General features: G+C 48.6%; 1 protein-coding gene across 1 annotated transcript in view; it reads right to left on the bottom strand.

The window, feature by feature from the left end:
- Positions 1 to 19,641: 19,641 nt before the first annotated feature.
- The window catches only part of LOC147710153 (E3 ubiquitin-protein ligase TRIM39-like), a 95,302-nt gene continuing 87,218 nt past the window's right edge, over positions 19,642 to 27,725 (bottom strand). The window contains exon 6 of the mRNA XM_086920840.1: positions 19,642 to 20,629. Coding sequence (XP_086776966.1) covers positions 20,115 to 20,629 — 515 coding nt within the window. The 3' untranslated portion in view covers positions 19,642 to 20,114. The remainder of the gene's footprint in view (positions 20,630 to 27,725) is intronic.

Consider the following 27,725-nt stretch of genomic DNA (forward strand, 5'->3'; position numbering starts at 1 on the left):
TATTCAAGAACCATTTTACAGCATCATCATAACAAGGTGGTTCTTAGGACAAATCCCGAATTCCTTCCTAAAATTATTTCTCCCTTCCCTCTCATTTAATCTGTTGAGTTGCCAGTGTTCTTCTCGCAACCACAAACAGTAGCAGAAAGAGCTCTTCATACACAGGACGTAAATAGAGCACTTCTATATTGACAGAACAAAACCTTCTCGCAAAACAACTTTTTGTATTCTGGAATTGCAAGGTGGATTGTCAAATATATACAAATTTGCTACAACAAAGCAAAACGTACACTATCTATTCCCCCTAAAGCCCACTCTACCTGCAAAATAGGGGCTTCCATGGCATTTTTAGGGAACATTCCCCTAGATGATATCTGCAAAGCAGCTACATGGTCTACACCGCACACATTCACAAAACACTATTGTGTAGACGTGCAGGCAAAACAACAAGCTAGTGTGGGCCAGGCGGTACTCAAAACACTATTTCAGACTACTGCAATAGATACTGGTGGTTGCCGCTAAGGGAGAGTACTGCTATGCAATCTATGCATAGTGTGTATTCTGCAGTTCATATGCCTCAAATGGAAAATGCTACTTACCAATATGCATCTGTTCTTGACATGTAGAGCTGCAGATTCACACACGCCCACCCGCTTCCCCAGCTACCCTTATCTGTTCAAGTATTATCTTAATTAGATACAACATACATGGACATCTCATTCTGTTTCTCACAACACTCCATTATTTCCCTTCATGGCGGAAAACAATCTGAAGATGGAGTCGATGCCCATGCGCACTATAGTCCATAGGAGGAGTCACCTATCTTGTGACTTCCAAAGACTTCTTACAAGACTACAACAAAGTGCAAACATCCGGGCCCAACACCAGATGGCGATCTATGCATAGTGTGGGAATCTCCAGCTCTACATGCCAAGAACAGATGCATACTGGTAAGTAGCATTTTCCTTCCCTTTCATCAGGAAGTTGGAGCCGAGCTGCATCATTGGAGACAGAGGCAAGGATTGCCCATGCGGCACAACTGATGTAGCATTGAGGACAGAGGAGGGACTATGACGGTGTAACAGGGGACTTGTGCAACAACTTTGGTGGCATGAGATACACATGCTCTGCATACTACTGCTATTGAGTGTGGTGCTCAGAGTATCCCCCACCTCAAAGACACCCCACATGGTTCACCCATCATATTGGATACTGGCAGTCCAAGTGGCAAAGCTCCTCCACCTCCTCAGGATTCCCCACATGGTTCACCCGTCGTACTCCGATACTGGGAGCTCTAGCCCCTACTCTCCACCAGAGAACAATGATGCCTGCTTTTAGCCACAGAAGACCCATGGGAAGACTATGACGTACACCATTCTGGGGTTCAAGATTTAGAGCTTGTCCCAGTAAGGGCCTCCAGCTGACACTGCAGAATACCACAGGGTTATACAGTCACATACCATAAGATAACTGGGCACACAACGCCTGAAGACAATGACTTCCTTGTGGGCACTCTCTCTCTCGGACAGAGCACTCCATCCAGATGCTCAGGGGGATGCTCAAGACTGCCCCTGACATTTATAAGGAGCCAGCAAGAGCATGGGTGGTTATACCCAGGATAGAAAATGTTCGAGGCTTCTCCCGCTGACTCCACATATCTTAAGGGTCATAACCCCACCACCCCCCTTGCAAATCACGCCCCACTGTGTCCCCAAGACTCCCTACTGGTATACAGTTTGCAAATGTGTTGCTGCTCAAGCGACAGGCGACTCTCCCCACTTGACAAGGAGACAAGACATAGATTCTGCAGGAGAGTGGATAGCAGGCTGGCCATTACCCAATGGCGCATCCTCAAATCAGTCGGTCTCCTGTGGCGCTACGACAGAGCCTAGTGGGAGGGGAAGGAGGAATTTCAACAGCACCTCCCTAACCAATTCAGAAAGGGGGGGGGGTAGCCTCAAAGTGCATAAACATCTCTCATGACACCATAGAGTTTGCCCTTGACCCAGCTCACACCTCAGCCAGGGGAGTAAATGCTTCCATTACACTCAGATGGCACTTCTGGCTCTGTGTGCGCAGCTTCAAGACAGAAGTCCACAGCCAGTCATCAATCTAATGTTCAACAGAGAGCACCTCATCGGTCTGCGGTTTGGTGATATCCTTGATAAAATAAAAAAGAACACACAGATGACCAAGGCTATGGGTGCTCTCCGGTCCGCGTCTGCTAGGGGCTCCTTTCGGAAGCCACAGTAGAGGGGTGGATTCAAGGCCATCTCTCCTGACCAGACCCACTTGTACCTAAGGCAGCAGCAAGCCTACTACCAGCAAGAGGATAAAGGGTACATGCAGGGCATATTTAGGGTGGCAGTTCAATAAAGGCAAAGGCATGTCCCCTGTAAAAGAGCTTCTGCTTCCAGGCACAGACTTTTCCTACATTATCTCAATCACTGCTGTTGAGAGAGCGGCTTCAGGATGTTCTCCCTCATTGGGAGGCCTTCACCTCAGATCATTTAGCTCTGGTATTGCTTAGCACTCCTTTTAACCCACTAAGCATCCCACCCTACCCCCACACTTTCAGCCCAGAACCTGTCCACTGCAGGAGTAGGTTCAAGGGTTCCTTCTCAAGGGAGCAATAGAGCCAGGCCCCCAGAACACTAGAGCAGAAGGGTCTACTCCTTGTACTTCCTCATCCCCAAGAAGGGCGATTCCCTCAGGCCAACCCTTGACCATTGCCCTCTCACAGATGCATCCTCTCAGAACATTTCCATATGACCACCTGTAGGATGTCATTCCCCTGCTGCAGCAATGCAACATCATGACCACGTTTCACCTGAAGGACGACTATTTTCACATCCCCATTCATCTGGCTCAGCGGCACTACCTCTGCTTCATGGTAAGTGGGCGGCACTACTAATTCAAAGTGCTGCCCTTCAGAGTCACCACACTCCAAGGACCTTCACCAAATGCTTAGCAGTATTAGCCGCCAATCTCAGATGGGGGTACTCACGCTTTCCCTAGTCTAAACAATTGACTTTTAGGTTCAACCTTCAGGCTATTCGAGTTTGTCCTAAATGCAGTCACCCTCGAGGCGTATCCAAGCGACCAAAGGGTGGCTCATTCACTAATGTGCCTCCTAGTGATTATTTCCACTTCTTAGCCACATTTACCCACACCAGGCTCCAAATATGTCCACTGCAGGAGTGTCACAAGAAGATGGAGTGTTAATAAGGGCAGCACCCATCACCCGGTGCAGTGGTACAGCAGTAAACATGCGTGGCAGGCCCTCATGGATCTCATTCTGCAGCTGACCATCACCTCAGACGCATCACTCTCTGATTGGTGGGTGCATCTCCTAAATATGTCAGTTTAGGGCCTGTGGCCACCTCATCTACCATCCAGCTAGGCCTCAAACTGTTTCTCCAAAACATTCTAGGCAAAGTTGCCAGGGTGCAACATCACTGCCATGTACTGGCTCTACAAACAGGGCGGCGCACATTCGCCACAGCTGTCAGCTCTGGCGCAGTTGCACTGGATACACATCCTAGCTGAATACCTCCCAGGAATACAAACAAGCATTTACAATGCAATGGTCTCGGCATTATTTTATTATTTTTTTTTTTTTGGAAAACCTTTATTTACCAAAACAAAGTACACCGCTATTCAGCCGTACATCCCGGAGGCCAGGCAGCATTGTGACTCAATTCGTAAACATGTACAAAACAAAATACAGGAGTAGTCAGGTTTAATTTTATGATATAAAAATTCTAAAATAGCTAGAGAAACCAACAGAGCCAAGAAAAAGAAGAGTGGAGAGAGAAAGGAAGAAAGAGACAGAAAGAGAAAGAAAGAGTGAAAAGTAACAAGGCTGAGGAGCACAAAAATGTTTTAGGCACATATCACGGGGAGGGGCGGGGTCGATACACCGTACAAGCAACAGGATGCAAGACAAGCACCTGGACGGGGAGCAGAGAATCAGGATAAACCATGTGGAACCTAGGGAAGGGGGAACTATGGGGATAGGCGGACCTCAGGCTGGACCATCTCCGGGGGTGCACAAATGTCTCCTCTATACGAGTTCCAAGCATTCCAGACCAACCCCCACATCTTGGGCTTACCCCGGGCCATGTAAACAGTCTTTTCCCGGAGCATGCACCAGTCCATATTGGTTTTCCACAGGCTAACAGTGGGGGGGGTCGAAGCACCCCATTTCTGGGCGATGTCTCTCTTAGCTATCATATTGCCCAGGGTGACCCAACGGGTCTGAGCTACATTGTAATCAGTCGGACCCCACACGTTCAGCAGACAGCGCCGAGCCTCTGCATGCAGGGTCACACCAGTCACAGCTCTCATTACCGCATGCACACGCTCCCAGTAGGAGGCAATGACCTGACACTCCCAGAGTATGTGCATAAAGGTGGCCATTACGCCACATCCTCTCCTGCAAAGGCCATCCTGGGAGAGTCCCATATGAATTAATCTTGGGCCTGTGATATAAACCCTGTGGAGCACCTTCAACTAGACCAGTCGCAGCCTGGCTGAGATGGCCACCTCCTTAGGGGAGGAGACCGCGGATTGCCATTCCTCATCATCCATCTCAATCCCGTCATTCCCCCAAAGGTCCCTCAGTTTCACCAGTAGGTCCATCCGTACATTAATTCGTTTTTTATAGGTCAGGGAAATGGCACTATCCGGCATATGGCCGTCCAGCACCCTGTCTTCTAATGGAGACGATTGGGGAACTTTCTCTCCCACAGGCATAGAAGATTTGAGTGCGAGTCGTAGCTGTGCATAACGAAAGTATTCCGTCGCTTCCAGTTGGAACTCGGCCTGAAGTGCAGCGAACGATTTAATTTCCCCCCTAGACAGCATATCTGCAACTTTGGAAATGCCAATGAGGTCCCACCGGTCAAACCCCTTGGAGTGCCACAGTTTCCCCAGCAGGTCAGAATCATATAGGGGAGTAGCCATGGTGAGTCTACCCTGCCAGCCCAAAGTTTTGGTCACCGCCCTCCACAAGTGCACCGCCGTCTTAGTGGGTCCAGTTAGTTTCCGGTCCAGAGATCTAGAGTACAGCGCCCTATAGTACATCCCGTCATTCAAAAGCCAGCGGTCCATGGCGTATCCCGGGTTAACTGCCGGTCCGTAAAAACCGTGATTAACAGCCGCCAGCTGAGACGCCCAATAATAGCGACGTATGTCCGGCAAGGCAATGCCCCCATCGTACCACGGTATAGTCAACTTAGCAATAGAGATCCGCGGTCTACCATCCCACAATAAGGCACGCTGCAGGCTCTCAACCTCTCCAAAGTACTTGGACGGCACTGGGTCTTGTGTGTTCTGGAGCGCATAGAGGAACCGCGGCAGGGACATCATTTTAAACAATGCCGCCCGGCCCAACAGGGACAGCGGCAATCTCTTCCAACCCTCCACATCTCGCCGCAAACGCGCCAGAGGGGGGAGTAAGTTGTTAGTGTAACGAGTACGGGCATCCATCGAAATATAGATGCCCAAGTACTTAAATCCCTGTTGCGAGATCTGTATAGCGCAGCCTCTAGGGAGACGCGGAGTGGCACCACACAGCACATAGAGGTAGGACTTGGACCAATTGATGACCAGGCCCGAGTAACCACCAAAAGTACCCAGTACGTCGAATGCCATAATCAAAGACCGGCAGGGAGAGGTAAGATAAAGAAGGATGTCGTCTGCATAAAGCGAGACGCGATCCTCAAAGTCCGGCGACCATTTGATACCCGCAATGTCGGGATGCATACAGATCCATGCGGCCAACGGCTCAAGCGCTAAAGCAAAAAGGAGCGGTGACAGCGGACAACCTTGTCTAGTACCTCTGAGCAAGGCAAACGAGGCCGACAGACGACCGTTCACCGTCACGTTGGCCATCGGGGAAGAGTAAAGGAGCCGAACCCAACTGATGTAGTCAGGCCCAAACCCGAATTTAGCAAGCACCGCCCAGAGGTAGTTCCACTCAAGCGAGTCGAACGCCATCGTCGCGTCAAGCGAAGCAAGCACAGTCGGTTCTGTGAGCGTGTGAGCTCGCGCCATAACCGCGTGAAGCCTGCGGAGATTAAGGGCCGTGTTCCGATGTGGGATGAAACCGGACTGGTCCGGGTGAACCAAGTCAGCAATCACTCCCACAAGTCGATTGGCTAGTAGCTTCGCCAGGATTTTAGGCTCGGCATTCAACAGGGAAATAGGACGGTATGACCGACATAGGTCTCGAGGCTTCCCTTCTTTGTGAATGACCACAATAGTGGCCAAACGTTGATCCGGCGGGAGCTCGCCGGCCTCTCGAGCCGCCAGGAACATATCCCTCAGGGGTGCAGTGACGGTGTCCGCCTTGAGCTTGTACAGCTCCACTGGGATACCGTTGGGTCCCGGTGCTTTCCCAGAGCGCAGCGACCTGATCGCCAGTGCCACTTCATCTACCGTCATGCCGCGGTCCATATCCTTGCGCTCAACATCAGACAAACAAGGGAGCTCGATCTCCTCCAAAAAGGAAGCCGAGTCAGATTCGGACAGGGCGGAGACAGACGTGTAGACCGTCTCAAAGTAGTCAGCAAATGCCTCGGAAATAGCATTAGGGTCAGTGACGACCAGGCCGTCGTCGCCCAGGATTTCTGGTACAACTCGGGATGCCAGTTCCTTCTTGTCCAACTAGGCAAGTAGCTTACCCGCCTTGTCTCCGGCGTCATAGATCCTACCCTGCTGATCCCTGCCCATCGCCTTGGCCGCGTCAGTAGCAGTGGCGCCATATTCCGACTGCTTCAGGGCGAGAGCATGGAGCAAATACGGAGTCGGTCCCAGGGCCAACCGGGAGTTTAGTTCAGCAATGTCCGACTCCAGCCGCACCAAGTCCTCATCACATCTCCTACGCGCCTCGGCTATCAAGGAGAAGGCCTCTCCTCTAAGAACAGTCTTGAAGGCCTCCCAAAGAGAGACGGCCGAGGTAACTGAGCCCGTATTTTCAGCAAAGAACAGCTCAATGGACTTAGCTAGGAGGTCACGGGTCTTGGGTTTGCGAAAATACCACGGGTTGATAGGCGCCACCCTAGCCGCCGCCATTATACCAAAGTCGAAAGACACCCAAACCGGAGAGTGGTCAGAGATGCCCCTGGCCATAAGACGAGCGCTAGAAACCGACTGCGCTTGGGCCGCTGTGGTCAAAATATAGTCGATACGGGAGAGACTACCATGAGCCCCTGAATGGAAGGTGTATTGTCGCTGGGCGGGATGCAGGAGTCGCCAACAATCAACCATGCCCATGGTGTTCATGAAATCCGGGAGCCACGACTGTGCACTACGAAGATCTCTGGACGGGAAACGATCCAAGTCACCCGAAACCACAGAATTGAAGTCCCCACCCAGAATCAGCAGTCCCTCCGGGAGACCCAATATGGCGCCACTAAGGTCTTGCAAGGTGGTTGTTTGCAGCCCCGGGGGGACATAAACCGAAACCAATACCAGAGTGCGCCCCTCCCACCTGCACACCACGGCCACGTAGCGGCCCCTATCGTCAACCAACATAGACTCCACCTCTAGGGGAAGGGACATGCGCACCATGATGCCCACCCCTCGGGACCCCGTAGAGAACCCGGAGTGGGCCACCATTTTAAACCCTCTCCTGTTCACAGCCTTACAGGTGTTACCCCCCATCATCAAAGACGTCCCACCCCAGCAACCCCCCCCGGAATGCAGCCAGCAAACCGATAGCACCAGAACAATAAAATCCCAGCCATGAAGAGAGTAGAAAGAACGAAACAGATAGAAAACACACGCCCCAGCCACCCCCCACCTTGCACCCCTGCATTAGACTAGAAGCCACCCCAACTAGCAGTGTGCCTGTCGCCCCCAAAACTAACCTACAAGAAGCCCCCAGAGGAGAAAGGAGACATCCTATCCTCCCCGTCATCCTCCTTATCAAGAAGTTCAGAAGTAATGAGAAAAAGAATCAATGTTCAAGGTCGGTGCCAACCGCAGCAACCCCCCAGATAGAAAGTCACAGGCAAAAAGTTCATTCCTGGGAACCTGGACCTCCTGCTGCACCTTCCGTCTGGTCCTCCGATTCGGTCCGACGTTGAGGCAAAGTATCCAACCAGTCCCCTGCCGCATCTGGAAGATCAAAGAACATTGTCCGGTTGCCATGCTCGATTCGGAGTTTTGCAGGATAAAGCATGGAGTATCGCATCCCCATCTCCCTAAGCCGCCGCTTCACACCCATAAAACTTTGCCGGCGTTTCTGAACAGCCTGTGTGAAGTCAGGGAAGAAGTTAATGTCTGCGTTCTGGAATCGCAGCGGGCCAGCGCTCCTCGACGCCTGCAAAATGGCGTCTCGGTCCCGATAGTTAAAAAGTCTCGCAATGATGGGGCGAGGGGATGCACCCGACTTTGGTGGACCACCCGGCAGCCTGTGTCCCCTCTCGACTGAGAAGAACTTGCTCAATCCTCCCGGTGCCAAGTTCTTAACCACCAGGTCTTCCACGAACAAGTCCACTGACTCTTCCTCGGCTCCCTCTGGCACGCCCGTAATGCGGAAGTTCTGGCGCCGGGCCCGTCCCTCGAATTCGTCAAGCCGGCGAGCAAGCACCCCATTAGCCGCCTTCAGGTCCCGTACCTCGGTCTGTACATCCGACATGTCGTTAGTCAAACTTGACGTTTTGATGTCCAGCGACTTCACCCTGTCGTTTGTCTTGCCGAGGTCGGCTCTAATGAGATTGAGTTCGATCTTAAGGGTATCCACTTTGCTGGACAGCGCCTCGTGTTGGCTATGCATCTCAGCCTTCACGCCAGCAATGGCTCCCATCACGTCCCGGAGTGTGAATTCAGGATCTTCAGGGGACATATCTCGTATCGAGTCTTTAGTGCGGCCCGTCGTGCCCGGCGATCCCTTTGAATGGGAAAACCGTTCCGGGATAGTAGATTGGGACTGATTCGGCTTCCTGCTGACCCTCGGAGGTTTCCCTTTGTCCGGATCCCCTCTGCCTGCCATGTTGAATAGTGAGGGCAGGATAGTCCAGGGGAGGGGCAGGCCACCAATAACACCTCCAGTCAATGCGAGACACACAATAATGAGCGCCCCCGATACGACAAGAGGAAAGTTATGAAGGAGACCGCCCGGGCCAGCTGGTCCAGCGAGTGAGGCAGGCCCGCACGGGGTGTCCCGAGGCAGGCCACTTCTCGGTCCCAACAACACCAGTCAATGGCGTATGTAGTGCCCGCCAACTTCACGACGGTATAATTCGGTCCAGGAAGCTCGGATTTCCAGTCTGAGACCGGGCGCCGCTTCAGCACCGACTTAGCCAATGATTCCCACCGTCGTGGGACAGGATAGATAGCAGGATCAATGCGGAGGATCGGGAGGTCTTCGGAGCTCCGAGCTCACGCGGCCATCTTGGTTGCCCGCGAAGCTCCTCCTCCCGGCATTATTAAAGGTAGAGCTATTGGCATTGCTCATGACTTTTTTTTTTATCATAAATAAATGGCATTGTCATTTACATTGCAACTAGCTTAATCGTTAAATAAATGGCATTGTCATTTACAATGCCAATAGCTTAATCACTCGCAAATGCATGACCTATTGCATTTACGCCCACACAGAGCCACACACACAGAGCCCCACACAGTCATTCACATAGAGCCACCTACACAGAGCCACTCTTACACAGACATTCACCCACACATAGAGCCACCTACAAAAAAAAGCTATCCACACAGAGCTACACACACACAGAGCGCTACGCGCTACACACACACACACACACACAGAGCGCTACACACACACAGACAGAGCGCCACACACACACAGACAGAGCGCCACACACACACAGACAGAGCGCCACACAGACTACACACACACACACACAGACCGAGCGCCACACACAGACTATGCTAACACATATCCTGCCTACTGTCCCAACTCCTCCATGCACTGTAAACCCCTTTAACCACTCTACACTCACCCCAAATCTTCTACACCACAAGAGAAAACCACTTCCAAACAATCACACGTTGGACCGCACTGCTATAATCCTCCTGCATTCAATTAATAAACCTGCTTATCACACAAATAAAAAAGTCCTAAACTCTACATTAGCATTTAAAACTCGTCCCACAGCTTGTGTTTATCGGTAACATGAGACCCCCCCCCCTACTTCTGAAGTCTCTCTTCCCAGCACCCCCACCACAACATCAGTTCACGCATATTTGCAACGCCGGGGTAACAAAAGGGAGGGAGAGCAGGGGCAAGACACATGATTGAAAACAGAGGCCGGCTGTCCTGCCAGCTCTTTCCTGGCTCCGCCAAGGCAGGGAAGAGGCCGAATTCCAGCTTTTAATTGAAAGCAGGCCAGGGAGGGAGGGACCTCTCTGACGACCCCCCCGTCACCCACCTCCAGTTCCAGGCAGCGGCAATAGAGTTTCAGGGAGGCTGGAAATGTATACATTGTCTTTCCATGCGAAGGAGAGAAGTGAGCTCATCAAACTACAACCCCAACAGCACAATCTCACATTAAAACAAATTCAACTTCACATGAGATCACACCAAACCATAACATACCATAAAAGGTCTCAACATCAGACAGTTAACCAAAACAGGATTATGATTATGAAATATGATCACAATCCACATGAAACAGTACATCAAGGCATAACAAAACCCCACTACACTTCATCACATCGCCCCCTGTGCACACACACCAAATAGGAACCATGTGCACAACCTATCAATACTTCCTCAACTCCTCACCAGTTACAGACAAGATCACACTGTATCTAAACAACACGCAATGTGTAGCACACCCTTGTCGCAATGCATCACTCCAACAGAAATGAAAACCAGTCCCAACAATGAATAGTTCTCGTTGTCAAAGGCTACTTGAAGACTTACTACAATTTATTTTAGAGTAACTTAATCACAAGAATCCTTAGATCAAAGCTTCCCATCCCATGCAGTTCAGTTACAGATAGAACCTGGCTGATAGCTTGGAGTTGGGAACTTGATTTTGGAGAAGCGATCACCTGGATTCATTTGCGTCCACCAGGCAGAGAGCTTTTTCTCCGCTGCAGACCTCTTGATGCACTGCTGCGTGCAACTCTCTAGATTCCTTTAAGCAACCACTGCTATTTCAGGAGCAGAGCCACACAGAGTTCTGGCAATGCACCTCTAGCCTAACCAACCTCACCGCTCGCTGTTTAATTAGAGAAACAAAAAGCGTCCGCCATTGTCGAAGCCAGTGTCCCGCGAGTGCTATAGGGGGGGCAGCCGTTATTAAAGTGAAAGCGTACAAGGCACGCTGGAAATACAACAAGAAGTGACTGCCATAACCGAAGCGGCCATACATGAGTGTTATTTGTATTGCTGATAAAGCACAGTGTGCTTTGCTCACCAGGGCATAGCATGTGCATGAGTGGAGTACCGGGCTGTGCAAAAGTAAAGTAAGACACAAGGCTTCTTGAAGAGAAAAACTATTGTAAAAGGGAGATCTCACAAAATAAGGTTGTTCCTTGTGCCCTTCATTTTCCAGAAACACAACACCCTTAATTATCACCACATATTCCAAAGTCATCACAAGCAAGACATTTCTCACTTGATCGCCTTGTATTTCCCATCCAGACCCACAAGTTCTTCGGGCCAAATACCATCAGGAAAAACCGCAACAATAAAAAAAAAAACTCTAAACAGGAAATCCGTGCTTAACTGAGGCCCAAGCAACCCACTGGAGAAGCTTTTACCAGGACAGTGGCTCGAGAAGGAACACTGAGTGAAGTGTGCCCCAGGTACTGCTTTCTTGCCCCTCCTTGAAAATAACGGCTGCAGCAAGAAAAGCCCCTCGGGCGGGCTGCCCTGGCATTGTGTCTGCACCGTCGCTCACACAGTTCTTACAGCGGCTGAATACCGTGCCGTACTAGTCGCTGTAGCAGTCTCTGCAACTTCTGCTCACGTAGTGGTGACATGCGCGCCCCAGGCCACGGGAGAGGTGCTTCTGTTACAGCACATGCACATCGTGGGTCTGACCCCACAGTGATGAAAGCGATGCAGCCGTCCATAAAGCAAGGAGGAAACATATATTTAAAGACAAAGCGTATCGTCCATTTAGGGCGCTGGTGGCCATGGGGAGTGCAGGCTGTGCGAGCTGCAGGACGGGGTGTAGTGGGGCTGCTGCTTGTGCGCTCTGGCTCCCGCTCGGTACCTGCGATCCTGTGCGTGTCTTCTGTCTGGGCCGGGCTGCCTCCGCCTAACTCCCCGGCCATTGCGAGCTCTGTTGAAGTAATGCAACAGCAGGGGCGAGGACTCGGCAACTTCTTGGTGCGGCGGTCATCGCGAAATGGCATAAAGAAAAGCGCCGCCATTTTTAGATTCGGGGGCGTGTTCTGCTGTTCAAAAGAGGTGTGGAAAAAAAGTGGAAAGAACAGCAAGGAACACGCCCCCGAATCTGAAAAAGACGGAGCCTATTTGGAGGGACGGCTCTCTCCTCCAATGACTGGCCTCCGTTTAGGGAGCCAGCCAATAGAGGAGAGGCAAAAAGAGGAGGCGGGAGAAATAGCCATCTAAGCAACATAAGATCTTGGTACTTCCGGTTCTGCCTTCGGCAGACCGGATATTACCTCAACCTAAAAACAAATGAAGGAGTACACCCAAGAGACAATGCAGTGTCTCCGCAGTGTTGGGAGTGGTGTAAAAGAAAGGAAATTCTCCCTTTCTAAGAAGACCCCTCACTCACCAACCTAGTTGGTGACGTGCTTCATCATTGGGGTCCCACCCGAATGGTCGAATGCCATCCGGGTGTGCTACGACACCTGATTACAGTGGAGCTGGTTGATTTTTCTTGTGCCAGTGAGTGAAAGGTGGTTTAAAAATTGGCCAGATATAACTCACAAAAAATATTTTATTCTGGGCAACTGGACAATATTACAAAATATTGGTGAGATGCCGTTCCTGGTTAGATTGACCGTCGGTTTCTTTAAAGTGAAAAAATGTGCATAAAAAGGTCTACGTGTTTCAAACTGAAATTGATAGTACCAGGTTTTGGCCAGGACCAGTGAACGTGGCCCGGGCATGTACACTCGCTAAGGTGTATCCTACACTTGACCACTTTGACCTAACTGAGCACCACAGTCTGGTGTCCTCGGGGAGCGACGGCGGGTCCTGAGGGTAGGCGTAACAGCCGGTGCCTGGCTCCACACAATCGTGAAACTGAGCAAGCACTATGACCCCGACTCATATGAGGTACGCAATATCGCGTTCTTAATTTTCCCTTCCTACGAATTGGACAAAAGGACACCTGACCTTTGAGTTCTCGGTTAGGTCACAGTGGTCAAGGGTAGGATACACCTTACCGAGTGTAACCAACTTCACCACTGATATGTTATCCATGTTGAACGTTACTCTTCTGTTCGTCAGTTCCACACAGCACACCACCAAAGCAACCACCAGTGAAAATGTCATTGTTCTGCACCACCATCCATCCCAGAACAAGCCACAACCAGGGGCCTCTTGCTCAGAAAATATCTGTACATGTCAAAGTGTCTCGTCCTCTGCAGAAAACATGCTTACTCTGTTTAAATTCTCAAAACATGCTGGCATTCATGCAGATCTGCACGGGGAGCAACTGTCATTCACCCTCTATGGTGCGGTGAATCCACCCCCACATGGCAAAGGCCAACCTTGTACAAAACATTCTGCCAGCCTGACCATTCTGCATGCAAAACTGAGAGGCACCAACAAACATGTAACCTTATGGAGCACAAACTTCTGCTCTTTGCAATCCTCTTTGACAATAAACAAATCTCTTGCACGTTGTCTCCGGGCAACTTCACCTGCATCTTCTTTGTGACAATTCTAAAACAAATCAATACAGTTCTCGGGCCCTCTGTCTTTTCTGGTGCTAAGGGCACCCCAAAAACCTCTGCCAAGTCCTGAAAAATGCCCAACACCTCTCTGTAATTACCTGAATCTCCCTTCCCAAAAAAGAAGAAATCACCCAGATAACGTGAAATCAGCCTGTGACCAGCTCTTCTTGACAAACCCCATTATAAGTAGGTGCAGAAAAATTCAACAAGAAATTGCACAACCCATGAACAAAACTCTACATATATTGCCCCTTCAAATGACATCCCCAGCAAAGATATCTCCACTATATGAACTGATATTATGTGAAATGCCGACTTAAGGTCACATTTTACCTGTTTTGCCCAAAACTAATAGTATCAACTGATGCATCACACTGCTCTGTTGCATCTTCCTGAGTCTTGCATCCATTCACTTACGGCCCCTCCGGCCACGATAAATGATGAATTAAACAATATTCCCCTGGGGTTTTCTTTGGAACGACCCCCAAAAGTGGCAGCATCAAATCTGGCAATGACCCCTCAAACCTGGGCCTGCAATCCTTTCTTCCTCCACTTCTTTCCTTGGTTTCTCCTTCATCACTGACTGACGCTGACCAGCACTGTTGCCGTGGGCCTTGATATCTCAATGTAAAACCACCACTGGAACCCCCTTTGAGTCTGACGGCCACTTCCCTCTCTGGATCATTTATGGCTCAGACTGTTGCCCCCTGGCCCGGGACCACTCCTACTGTTCCACCACAGTCAACAGTCCCAAACATTGTGTAAGCGGGTGTCTCCACACACAGCCACAACATTCATACCAACAGCGGCAAAACTGGTGGAAGCACATTCCACTGTTAAATCCGTAACATGCCACTTTTGGGACCCCGGCTGTGCTCTTCCATAGCTTCCCACCCCCCACAGACGGGACGAGTCAGCGAGGGTTGGTATTGAATCGGCATACCACTTGATGTAAGTGCCGCTGGCACCGGTCATGATAAAGACGTGCAACACCCCATCGGCAGCTTTTGTGATGGAGTGATCACGTGTTTAGGGGTGGAACTTCCTGTCAGGATTCTAATACACTGATAGAGCTGCCAGGGCTGGGTTTACAGAGGTCTCTGCAAGTTGGAATTGAGGGGATTGGCAGTTATGCGCAGATCCCTAGTTCATAAGGGCAAGAGGGTTACGGGTCAGTTGTGAAGGAAGTTGAGGGATGTGTGTACCTAATAATTTTAGAATAATAAGATGCTAGGACAGGAATGCCCCCGATAGTCACTGATGGTTTTTTGACTCACTGGCAGCCTCTCGTGCAATGACATGACGCACAGATCGTTAAGGTCTGGGGGGGGGGGGGCACCCAAAGTGCAACCCTCCTGGATACAATTATCACTGTCCTCTTTCTCTCCTGCAAGGGACTGGCACTGGTGGCAGCATCTCTGCTTGTGCCCCTTGTTAAATGTTTATTACTACAGAAGGGGGGGGGGGGGGAGTGCAGCTCCTACACCAGCCTCAGCTTTGCTACTGTGTCCGTGGTGGGTGGGGAGGGGGGGGGGGGTGGAGGGGACAGCTACTCTCATCTGGTGCAATTTAACTGGGCTGCCATGATCCTGTGGAGTGGAGAAGTGTGGCTCAGGGGTTAGAGGCGGCAGACCCGGAAGCTGAGATCGGTCTTGGGCTCAAAAATGGCACGGACTCGATAATTCTCGTTCCGGTGCCTACTCGACTCACGGGTTCACACTCTGCGACTCTGGGCAATAGCTTGCTTAATCTCCACTATGGCCCCTCGCGGCGGGATGCCTGGCTTTCACCTTGTGGATACCCTGCTGGGGTTATCTCACAGGGGAATACCAGGACGGGTTCCCAAGGCAAGCGCCTTGATGCCTTCGGGTGATACGTGCGCTATATAAATCGCAATACATTTACATTTACATCCTTAGGCCGGGGCACCTAGGCGCTAGATTACACACCTGTTCATCCATAGGGTCCAGCTGGGCGGGTCAGAAGCATGGTGTCCTCTTAATGCAGATCCCAAGGGCCCGGTCCCCTCAGTCCATCACAGGCGGTGGGAGCCGGACAACCCTCAGAGGAGCAGCACCTTCATCTGAGCAGTCACTCGTCCTGTAGACTGACTGCTGGCAGTCTCTCTCTTTCTCTCTCTGTTTCCCATCACCCACCCTCTTTCTTTATCCCTTTCTTTCTCCACTCTCTACCTCCTCCCTCTGTCTCTCTTACACTCACACTCTCCTAAACATCCCTATCCTCGAGCTCTCGCTTTCTCTCTCTACTTCCGTCCTATTTCCTTTCTTTCTCTCAACATCAGTGTATCTCTCACCCTCTTTTCTCTCTCTTTCTCCTTTCACTTCTACCACTTTCTCTCTACTCTCCCATTCCCCTCAAATTTCACAACTCTCGCTCCTTCTCTACCCATCACTTCTACCACTCTCTCTCTCGCCCCTCACCTGGACTGGAGACATGTGTCTGGGCACCAATGGAGATAAGTGCTCATGCTAGGGCCGAGGGAGAGTCAGCCTGGCTGCCCCAGGAGCTGTGTTTGAGCACGTGCACTATTGGAGAGGCGACCCCAGACGAGTCCATTGAGAAAACCCTCTAGAGAACTAGAATTAAGGTACAGTGTGAACTGAGACATTGTACGAAGGGACCACCCCTGACATTGGCACCATTACAACTCCATAACTGGCACAGCCCATTCCAGAATGAAAGGGGTGTTAACTACAGACCCCAAGAGAGCAGGGAGAGCCTGAGGACCAAGTTCTATTCAACCTTCTGTCCAATTGTATAACTCAAGTCAGGTCAATAATAACTTTATTTCGGTCAATTTAACCTTAAAAGTACATCTAAAATTGCATACAATTTATTTACTTTATATAACTGTCCTACTGCATAACTGTCCTCATTCACAACTGTCCTACAGCACCTTCAATGCGCAAGCACAATACGGTTATATGCCTGGATGAGGCCTATGTAGCGAAGCTGCTCGTTTCTTACATTGTCCTATTTTTTATAAATGACATTTCTTCCGTGACCTTCTGCACAGATTTGAGTGCACGACAATGTTGGACTAGTTTCTATGAAACTGCTTTGTTTACACATCTAGCTTCACACAACATTAACATGATGCCACGAACATCATGTACAAGGCCCTTCTACACACTATGTGCAAATGTTGTTCTGTCTTCATCCACGGGGCAAAAGGGCTATCTACAGGAGGGTCCCTTTGGACCACCCCCAACCTCCAGAGTATCACTAGGTGCATCTTTCTGCTCCCTCTATTTTTTGTGTATGGTCCTCAGTTGTGTGTTGGTGATTAAAGCACGTTTCATTTTTCGAGTAAAAGCACTGGCTGTACAATCATTTATCTGTTTTATGCTTTGGAGAGTTCTTGGTTTCTAACCCGCACCTTCTCCTTGAGTAAGACTCGGACAGCTCGACTTCACTACTCTGAGAGTCCAGGGGTGAGGGGTTCACTTGGTGCTCAGTCTTGGACCCCACAGTAAGGTGAAGCCCCAGGACACCAGTGCCAACAGGCTCTCGTTGTTATAGTTTGAGTCCAGTTACCCCAGATTGACACAGAGCTCCTCAAAAAAGTTCGACAAGTGCAAGTATCGTAAATTGATCTGTTTAGTATGTTTTTGCTAAATGTTTCGCTGGTACTATTCATTTATCACCAGCTAAACTCTTATTAATCTGATAATGTTAATATTTGTACTGAAGTAAACCAAAACTACAACCCCAGAATTCATAAGGATCTTAAATGAATGTCCGGGGCTCGGAGGTCCATTCCTCAGTGACGTCAGCTGCAGCCATTGGTAACAGCAGGAAGGTTTATATAAATGATACAATACTGTGTAACCATTAGAAAGTCAGAGAAGCCCCAGCAGGGTTTTAGCCTATGACGTCTGGATCATGGGTCATCCAGATGTGCCTCAACCTACTGAGCTACCTTATAAATGGATGTCATGAAGCTAAAGCTGAGAGAGAACATACTCAGCCCACGTCTTACTCAAGAGACAAGATTTACAATCAATCTCCATGAAGCAGAGACGAGGATATTAAGAAGCAGAAACCCCTAAAAGGATGAAGAGGTAACGAGTGTTACACATCGTTCCTGCTCTCCCAGGAAGCAGCATTTAAAATTCGAAGCAAAATCATTCTGCTTTGCTTGACCTGGTGTGAAAACCTCACTCCAAGTGACCCCCCCCCCAACCCCTGACGTTTTGTGTCAATATAAATTTGCATTTTGGGATATGTAGTTTGATGCTTTCTCTTAATTACCTTCTCATCTCAGTCCCAGCATGCACTGGTGTTGGCTTTAAAGACAGATTTGCTTGGGAGTGTCACCCATCTAGCTGATATTCTTTAAGTTTCATGACAAAAATAGATTCAGCTTTTAATACAGGATGGCCTGTAAATACACAAAACCATCTGGATAAAATGTTGCAGACAAGTTAATTCTACCAAATATGTTTGCAGGACCTGGAATGTTTGTGGAGTCATGAAAGCCCCGCAGGAGGCTATTGTGTTGTATTTGTGCTGCTGGAATATAACATTATTGCACATTGTTCACAGAATCTGCATATCTTTGCACAATACACATTTCATAAATTATAATAGTGGCTCGTGTAGCAGGACAGATGTTTCACAAGAAAACAACTTATACAAGATAGTCTGGAATTGTGATGGAATCTTTGCAGTTTAGGAACTGCAATGTTTAAAAACATAGTTCTGCATTGTGTTATATCTTCACTGGCCTCGTCATGCTCACGTTACAAAAACACCGTCCACAGAAAGAAGTTTTAAACCCTGGCACAGAAATATCAGCTTAATTCACAGGTGATGGATAACAAATGCATTGACGTTTAAGGTAAAAAGGAGAGACAAATAGATACCCATTTAGTAGGTAATTTGTACAAAGGGAAACAAGAACACCTGGATTCATTGCGCCTTCGCCGCATAACCAAATTTTGTGATCATAGACAAATATTTGACTTCACCGATGGTCCATTTTCTACCCTGTCAGATACGAAAGCACCTTCAAAACCGTGAGTTTAGAATACCAGCGGTACATAAAACCTATTGCGTTTGTTTTTATGGATGTAAAAGAATCTGGGCAGACCCGGCTTTAGAGTTAGAGGCGCCAGGTGTGACAATATTTTTTTGCACCCCTCCGCCCATGACGACCATTTCCACATATTCCCTCACCCCCACCTCACATCTCTACTCAGCTCCTCCCTCACATGCATGTCTTTTGTTTTATAGCGCTACTCATGCCAACTCTAGGGTGTCAGAGCACTTTACACCAAACACACATTAACAGAGGCAATGAATCTTATATGTGTAAATCAGTCTATAGGAAATGTTACAAAAACCAATGAGGATGACCGTTCTGTGATCTCCATGTACACGTTCTTTGCAGCAGGCATATTAACCCTCTGATTTTATGACGAGTCGAAACTTCGATCTCTCTCCAGCAGAAACATTATTCACCTGTGTTATCTTGACATTTTTATTGTTACCTGAAACCTGCTGGACACACAAGGAAGCAGCAGGTGCTTTTAAAACCCAAAGTTATTTCTGCACACATCACCGCTCCCAGATTAGCTGCACCGGTCGCACTGTCCTAAAGCCGCCCTGAATCTGGGTTACATACAGGGTTCATGTGACAACTGTCTGGCGTCTGAGGTCATTAATATTATCCCTGTTGTTGGGCGGGGCAGGACTGATTTCTAAGGCAGCGCAGCCCTATAATGTGCAGCTTAATGTAAAAGCTCCGCGTGTGAAAGAAATACACATTTTTTTTATTTTACAGAGACTTTATCATATGTTACATGATGTCTGCTGCATGATTCACACAGCAAACATTTCCTGCCCGTGTTTAAAAATTGTACAAGGAAAAGAGATATGAACCAGTCAGTTTCACGTGAGGCTTCTTGTTGTCATGGCAACATATGTTGGTGTTTGAAGATTCTTTCGAATGTTGGTGTTTAAACTGTTGATGACAGTTGAGGGGTGGGCACATCATGTTGGGGTTTGCTGACATCTATACATTAATAAATCTACATGGAAGAAACCTTCCTTTCCAGTCACAGGAGTTATTGCCCCCCTCCCCCACTCCTAAGGGACTTATCCCCAAAGGGAGCGTTTTATTATTTAAAAGCGTCTCTACTTGTGCTCCTGGTCATGTTATCACTGCTCCGCTCCTCCCCTGGCAGGAGGGGGGAAGGATGAGGGGCTGAAGCTCCCTGCAGCTCTCACTCAAGCCTCAGCTCCGCGCCTTCACAGAGCAGGAAGTACGGGAGGAGCCTCTGTGTGAAGGGGGCCTGCGGGAAGGAGTAGAGAAGCTCCATGGAGTCAGCATTGTACAGGGACAGCCGCCCCCCCTCGTAGTCCAGATACACCCCCAGCTTCAGGGGCTTCTCACAAGGGGAAAGAGGGGTCCGAGGGGAGGTGAGAACCTTGTACTGACCCCTCCACCCCTGCACAGCCCAGACTCCCCCCTCAGGTGACCATGTGATGTCTCCCTTCCTGTTCACAGACTCTGCTGCGACCCCCACATTCCACCCTCCCCCCTCCTGCAGCAGCTGCACCTCCCAGTAATGTCTGCCAGAGGTGAACCCCTCGCTCCCCAGCACACAGTAGTGGCGGTAGGTGAATCTCTTGGAGGGGTCCGGAAAGGTCTGTGCTGTGCCCGTCCCTCTCACTCGTCTCCCTCCCTCAGACAGGAGGAGCCGAGAATGAGCCGTGTCAGGATCCAGAGTCACCATCACTGCAGAGAAGAGATTCAGAATGAGAGATTTATTGACACAAATAAGGACTGTAATTACTGCTTCTGTTTTACATACGATTAATTTACACCACTTCTGGAAGGAGCACACAGCGCTAGAGAGTGTGCAAGACTAGACTGCTCACTACACTAAAGCACACAGCACAAGACTGCTCGCTTCGCTAAAGCGCGCGGCACTAGACTGCTCGCTTCGCTAAAGCGCGCAGCACTAGACCGTTCACTACACTAAAGCGCACATTCATCTAGAGCACACACTACACCAAACATCACACTGCACTACATAGGACATTCTACTACACACTACACTGTACCACGCACATACTACACACAGACACTGCGCACACTGTACTACACCGAACACTGCACCAGATAGGGCCCTGCATTAGTCAGTACACTAGACTAGATGGCACAGAGTAAGAGAGCTACTCCAAGGCATACAGTACTGGTCAGTACAATGAATTCGATGGCACAGAGTAACAGATACAAGAAGAGTACTGTACTAGTCAGTACTCTGTATTACATGGTACAGAGGAAGAAAGCTACTAGAAGGAATACAGTACTAGTCAGTAAAGTGCATTAGATAGCACAGAGTGACAGAGCTACTCCAAGATATACAGGACTAGTCAGTACACTGCACTGGATGGTACAGTGTGACAAAGCTACTCCAAGGCATACAGTACTAGTCAGTACACTGCGTTACGTGGCACAGAGTAACAGAGCTACTCCAGGATACCCAGTACTAATCAGTACACTGCACTGGATGGTACAGTGTGACAATGCTACTCCAAGGCATACAGTACTAGTCAGTACACTGCGTTACCTGGCACAGAGTAACCCGAGCTACTCCAGGGTACCCACTACTAATCAGTACACTGCACTGGATGGTACAGTGTGACAATGCTACTCCAAGGCATACAGTACTGGTCAGTACAATGAATTCGATGGCACAGAGTAACAGATACAAGAAGAGTACTGTACTAGTCAGTACTCTGTATTACATGGTACAGAGGAAGAAAGCTACTAGAAGGAATACAGTACTAGTCAGTAAAGTGCATTAGATAGCACAGAGTGACAGAGCTACTCCAAGATATACAGGACTAGTCAGTACACTGCACTGGATGGTACAGTGTGACAAAGCTACTCCAAGGCATACAGTACTAGTCAGTACACTGCGTTACGTGGCACAGAGTAACAGAGCTACTCCAGGATACCCAGTACTAATCAGTACACTGCACTGGATGGTACAGTGTGACAATGCTACTCCAAGGCATACAGTACTAGTCAGTACACTGCGTTACGTGGCACAGAGTAACAGAGCTACTCCAGGATACCCAGTACTAATCAGTACACTGCACTGGATGGTACAGTGTGACAATGCTACTCCAAGGCATACAGTACTGGTCAGTACACTGCGTTACGTGGCACAGAGTAACCCTAGCTACTCCAGGGTACCCACTACTAATCAGTACACTGCACTGGATGGTACAGTGTGACAATGCTACTCCAAGGCATACAGTACTGGTCAGTACACTGCGTTACGTGGCACAGAGTAACCCTAGCTACTCCAGGGTACCCACTACTAATCAGTACACTGCACTGGATGGTACAGTGTGACAATGCTACTCCAAGGCATACAGTACTAGTCAGTACACTGCATTAGATCGCACTTAGTAACAGAGGTACTAAAAGTGTACTGCTCAAGGCAGTACACTGCACTGGATGGTACAGTGTGACAATGCTACTCCAAGGCATACAGTACTAGTCAGTACACTGCGTTACGTGGCACAGAGTAACAGAGCTACTCCAGGATACCCAGTACTAATCAGTACACTGCACTGGATGGTACAGTGTGACAATGCTACTCCAAGGCATACAGTACTGGTCAGTACACTGCGTTACGTGGCACAGAGTAACCCTAGCTACTCCAGGGTACCCACTACTAATCAGTACACTGCACTGGATGGTACAGTGTGACAATGCTACTCCAAGGCATACAGTACTGGTCAGTACACTGCGTTACGTGGCACAGAGTAACCCTAGCTACTCCAGGGTACCCACTACTAATCAGTACACTGCACTGGATGGTACAGTGTGACAATGCTACTCCAAGGCATACAGTACTAGTCAGTACACTGCATTAGATCGCACTTAGTAACAGAGGTACTAAAAGTGTACTGCTCAAGGCAGTACACTGCACTGGATGGTACAGTGTGACAATGCTACTCCAAGGCATACAGTACTAGTCAGTACACTGCGTTACGTGGCACAGAGTAACAGAGCTACTCCAGGATACCCAGTACTAATCAGTACACTGCACTGGATGGTACAGTGTGACAATGCTACTCCAAGGCATACAGTACTAGTCAGTACACTGCGTTACGTGGCACAGAGTAACAGAGCTACTCCAGGATACCCAGTACTAATCAGTACACTGCACTGGATGGTACAGTGTGACAATGCTACTCCAAGGCATACAGTACTAGTCAGTACACTGCGTTACGTGGCACAGAGTAACAGAGCTACTCCAGGATACCCAGTACTAATCAGTACACTGCACTGGATGGTACAGTGTGACAATGCTACTCCAAGGCATACAGTACTGGTCAGTACACTGCGTTACGTGGCACAGAGTAACCCTAGCTACTCCAGGGTACCCACTACTAATCAGTACACTGCACTGGATGGTACAGTGTGACAATGCTACTCCAAGGCATACAGTACTGGTCAGTACACTGCGTTACGTGGCACAGAGTAACCCTAGCTACTCCAGGGTACCCACTACTAATCAGTACACTGCACTGGATGGTACAGTGTGACAATGCTACTCCAAGGCATACAGTACTAGTCAGTACACTGCATTAGATCGCACTTAGTAACAGAGGTACTAAAAGTGTACTGCTCAAGGCAGTACACTGCACTGGATGGTACAGTGTGACAATGCTACTCCAAGGCATACAGTACTAGTCAGTACACTGCGTTACGTGGCACAGAGTAACAGAGCTACTCCAGGATACCCAGTACTAATCAGTACACTGCACTGGATGGTACAGTGTGACAATGCTACTCCAAGGCATACAGTACTAGTCAGTACACTGCGTTACGTGGCACAGAGTAACAGAGCTACTCCAGGATACCCAGTACTAATCAGTACACTGCACTGGATGGTACAGTGTGACAATGCTACTCCAAGGCATACAGTACTGGTCAGTACACTGCGTTACGTGGCACAGAGTAACCCTAGCTACTCCAGGGTACCCACTACTAATCAGTACACTGCACTGGATGGTACAGTGTGACAATGCTACTCCAAGGCATACAGTACTGGTCAGTACACTGCGTTACGTGGCACAGAGTAACCCTAGCTACTCCAGGGTACCCACTACTAATCAGTACACTGCACTGGATGGTACAGTGTGACAATGCTACTCCAAGGCATACAGTACTAGTCAGTACACTGCATTAGATCGCACTTAGTAACAGAGGTACTAAAAGTGTACTGCTCAAGGCAGTACACTGCACTGGATGGTACAGTGTGACAATGCTACTCCAAGGCATACAGTACTAGTCAGTACACTGCGTTACGTGGCACAGAGTAACAGAGCTACTCCAGGATACCCAGTACTAATCAGTACACTGCACTGGATGGTACAGTGTGACAATGCTACTCCAAGGCATACAGTACTGGTCAGTACACTGCGTTACGTGGCACAGAGTAACCCTAGCTACTCCAGGGTACCCACTACTAATCAGTACACTGCACTGGATGGTACAGTGTGACAATGCTACTCCAAGGCATACAGTACTGGTCAGTACACTGCGTTACGTGGCACAGAGTAACCCTAGCTACTCCAGGGTACCCACTACTAATCAGTACACTGCACTGGATGGTACAGTGTGACAATGCTACTCCAAGGCATACAGTACTAGTCAGTACACTGCATTAGATCGCACTTAGTAACAGAGGTACTAAAAGTGTACTGCTCAAGGCAGTACACTGCACTGGATGGTACAGTGTGACAATGCTACTCCAAGGCATACAGTACTAGTCAGTACACTGCGTTACGTGGCACAGAGTAACAGAGCTACTCCAGGATACCCAGTACTAATCAGTACACTGCACTGGATGGTACAGTGTGACAATGCTACTCCAAGGCATACAGTACTAGTCAGTACACTGCGTTACGTGGCACAGAGTAACAGAGCTACTCCAGGATACCCAGTACTAATCAGTACACTGCACTGGATGGTACAGTGTGACAATGCTACTCCAAGGCATACAGTACTAGTCAGTACACTGCGTTACGTGGCACAGAGTAACAGAGCTACTCCAGGATACCCAGTACTAATCAGTACACTGCACTGGATGGTACAGTGTGACAATGCTACTCCAAGGCATACAGTACTGGTCAGTACACTGCGTTACGTGGCACAGAGTAACCCTAGCTACTCCAGGGTACCCACTACTAATCAGTACACTGCACTGGATGGTACAGTGTGACAATGCTACTCCAAGGCATACAGTACTGGTCAGTACACTGCGTTACGTGGCACAGAGTAACCCTAGCTACTCCAGGGTACCCACTACTAATCAGTACACTGCACTGGATGGTACAGTGTGACAATGCTACTCCAAGGCATACAGTACTAGTCAGTACACTGCATTAGATCGCACTTAGTAACAGAGGTACTAAAAGTGTACTGCTCAAGGCAGTACACTGCACTGGATGGTACAGTGTGACAATGCTACTCCAAGGCATACAGTACTAGTCAGTACACTGCGTTACGTGGCACAGAGTAACAGAGCTACTCCAGGATACCCAGTACTAATCAGTACACTGCACTGGATGGTACAGTGTGACAATGCTACTCCAAGGCATACAGTACTAGTCAGTACACTGCGTTACGTGGCACAGAGTAACAGAGCTACTCCAGGATACCCAGTACTAATCAGTACACTGCACTGGATGGTACAGTGTGACAATGCTACTCCAAGGCATACAGTACTAGTCAGTACACTGCGTTACCTGGCACAGAGTAACCCGAGCTACTCCAGGGTACCCACTACTAATCAGTACACTGCACTGGATGGTACAGTGTGACAATGCTACTCCAAGGCATACAGTACTGGTCAGTACAATGAATTCGATGGCACAGAGTAACAGATACAAGAAGAGTACTGTACTAGTCAGTACTCTGTATTACATGGTACAGAGGAAGAAAGCTACTAGAAGGAATACAGTACTAGTCAGTAAAGTGCATTAGATAGCACAGAGTGACAGAGCTACTTCAAGATATACAGTACTGCGTTTATGCACAGAGTCACAGAGCTATTCAAAGGTATACAGTACAAGGCAGTACACTGCAGTAGATGGTACAGAGGAACAGAGCTACTTCAAGATATACAGGACTACTCAGTACACTGTGTTATATGCACAGAGTCACAGAGCTATTCAAAGGTATACAGTACTAGTAAGTACACTGTATTACAAGGCACAGAGTAATAGAGCTACTTCAGGATATACAGAACTAGTCAGAACGCTGTATTAAATGGTGCAGAGTGAGAGAGCCACTAGAAGGTATAGAGTCCCAGTCAATACACTGCATTAGGTCACACTTAGTATCAGAGGTACTAAAAGTGTACTGTACAAGGCAGTACACTCCATTAGATGGTACCAAGTGACAGAGCTACTCCAAGGTGTATAGTACTAGTCAGTATGGAAAATGCTACTTACCAGTATGCATCTGTTCTTGGCATGTAGAGCTGCAGAGTAGTACACTTTGCATTAGATCACCATCTGGTGTTGGGCTCGAAGGCTTGCAACTTGTTGTTGTCTTGGAAGAAGTCTTTTGTAGTCACAAGATAGGTGACTCCTCCCTTGGACGATAGTGCGCATGGGCATCCACTCCATCCTTAGATTGTTTTTTGCCATGATGGGAAATGATGGAGTTAGCATGAAATAGAAGGGATGTCCATGAGAATGTATCTAATTAATATAATACTGGAACAGACACCGGTCCCGGGGAGGCGGGTGGGCGTGTACTACTCTGCAGCTCTACATGCCAAGAAAAGATGCATAATGGTGCGGAGTTTGGGTTTTGAAAAAACACCGGTAACTCCACTGATTGGTTAAGATGAAATGCAGAGATGACTATGGGAAGGAATTTAGGATTTGTTCTGAGAACCACTTTGTTACGATGTATTTGTAAGAATGGTTCTTATATGATTAAAGCCTGGATCTCACGTACTCTTCTGAGAGAGGTAATGGCGACAAGGAAAGCTACTTTCCATGTGAGGAACTGAAGTTCACATTTATGTAGTGGTTCAAATGGGGGACCCATAAGCCTCGTAAGAACAATATTTAAATTTCACACTAGAGAGGGTGGTAATCTGGGAGAGATTATTCTTTTGAGTCCCTCCATAAAGGCTTTAATCGCAGGTACCCTAAAAAGTGACAAGTGTTGTCTATTTTGAAAATAAGCAGCGAGTGCTGCTGGGTGTAATCGTATGGATGAATATGCTAGACTACATCTTTGCAAGTGTAGCAGCTAGCAAATGATGCTTTGGATAGAAGCATCCAATGGATCAATATGATTGTTACTCCAGTAGATAACAAATCTTTTCCATTTTGTAGCATATCAGGCTCTAGTAGTAGGGGGTCTGGCTACTTTAATGATGTTCATGCAGTCTGGCGGAAGGTTAAGATAACTGAACTCTAGGACTTCAGGAGCCAGATCGCTAGATTCAGTTGACCTGGATTGGGGTGTCTTATTTCTCCATGGTTCTGTGTTAGCAGTGTTGGGGAGAGACGTAGTTTTTGATGTGGAACTACCGAGTGTTTCAGTAGTTTTGTGAACCATGGCTGGCGTGCCCATGTGGGAGCCACCAGGATCATCATGAGAGACTGCTGCCTGAGCTTGCGTACTACTAGGGGATTCATTGGGAGTGGCGGAAAAGCGTACGCAAATCTGCATGACCAATTCATCCATATCGCATTGCTCTTGGACAATGAATGTGGGAAACTGGCGGCGAAGGTTGGGCATTTTGAGTTTGCATGTGTGGCGAACAGATCTAAGTCTG

This window comes from Lissotriton vulgaris, chromosome 5 (genome assembly GCF_964263255.1).
Source record: "Lissotriton vulgaris chromosome 5, aLisVul1.2, whole genome shotgun sequence".
NCBI lineage: Eukaryota > Metazoa > Chordata > Amphibia > Caudata > Salamandridae > Lissotriton > Lissotriton vulgaris.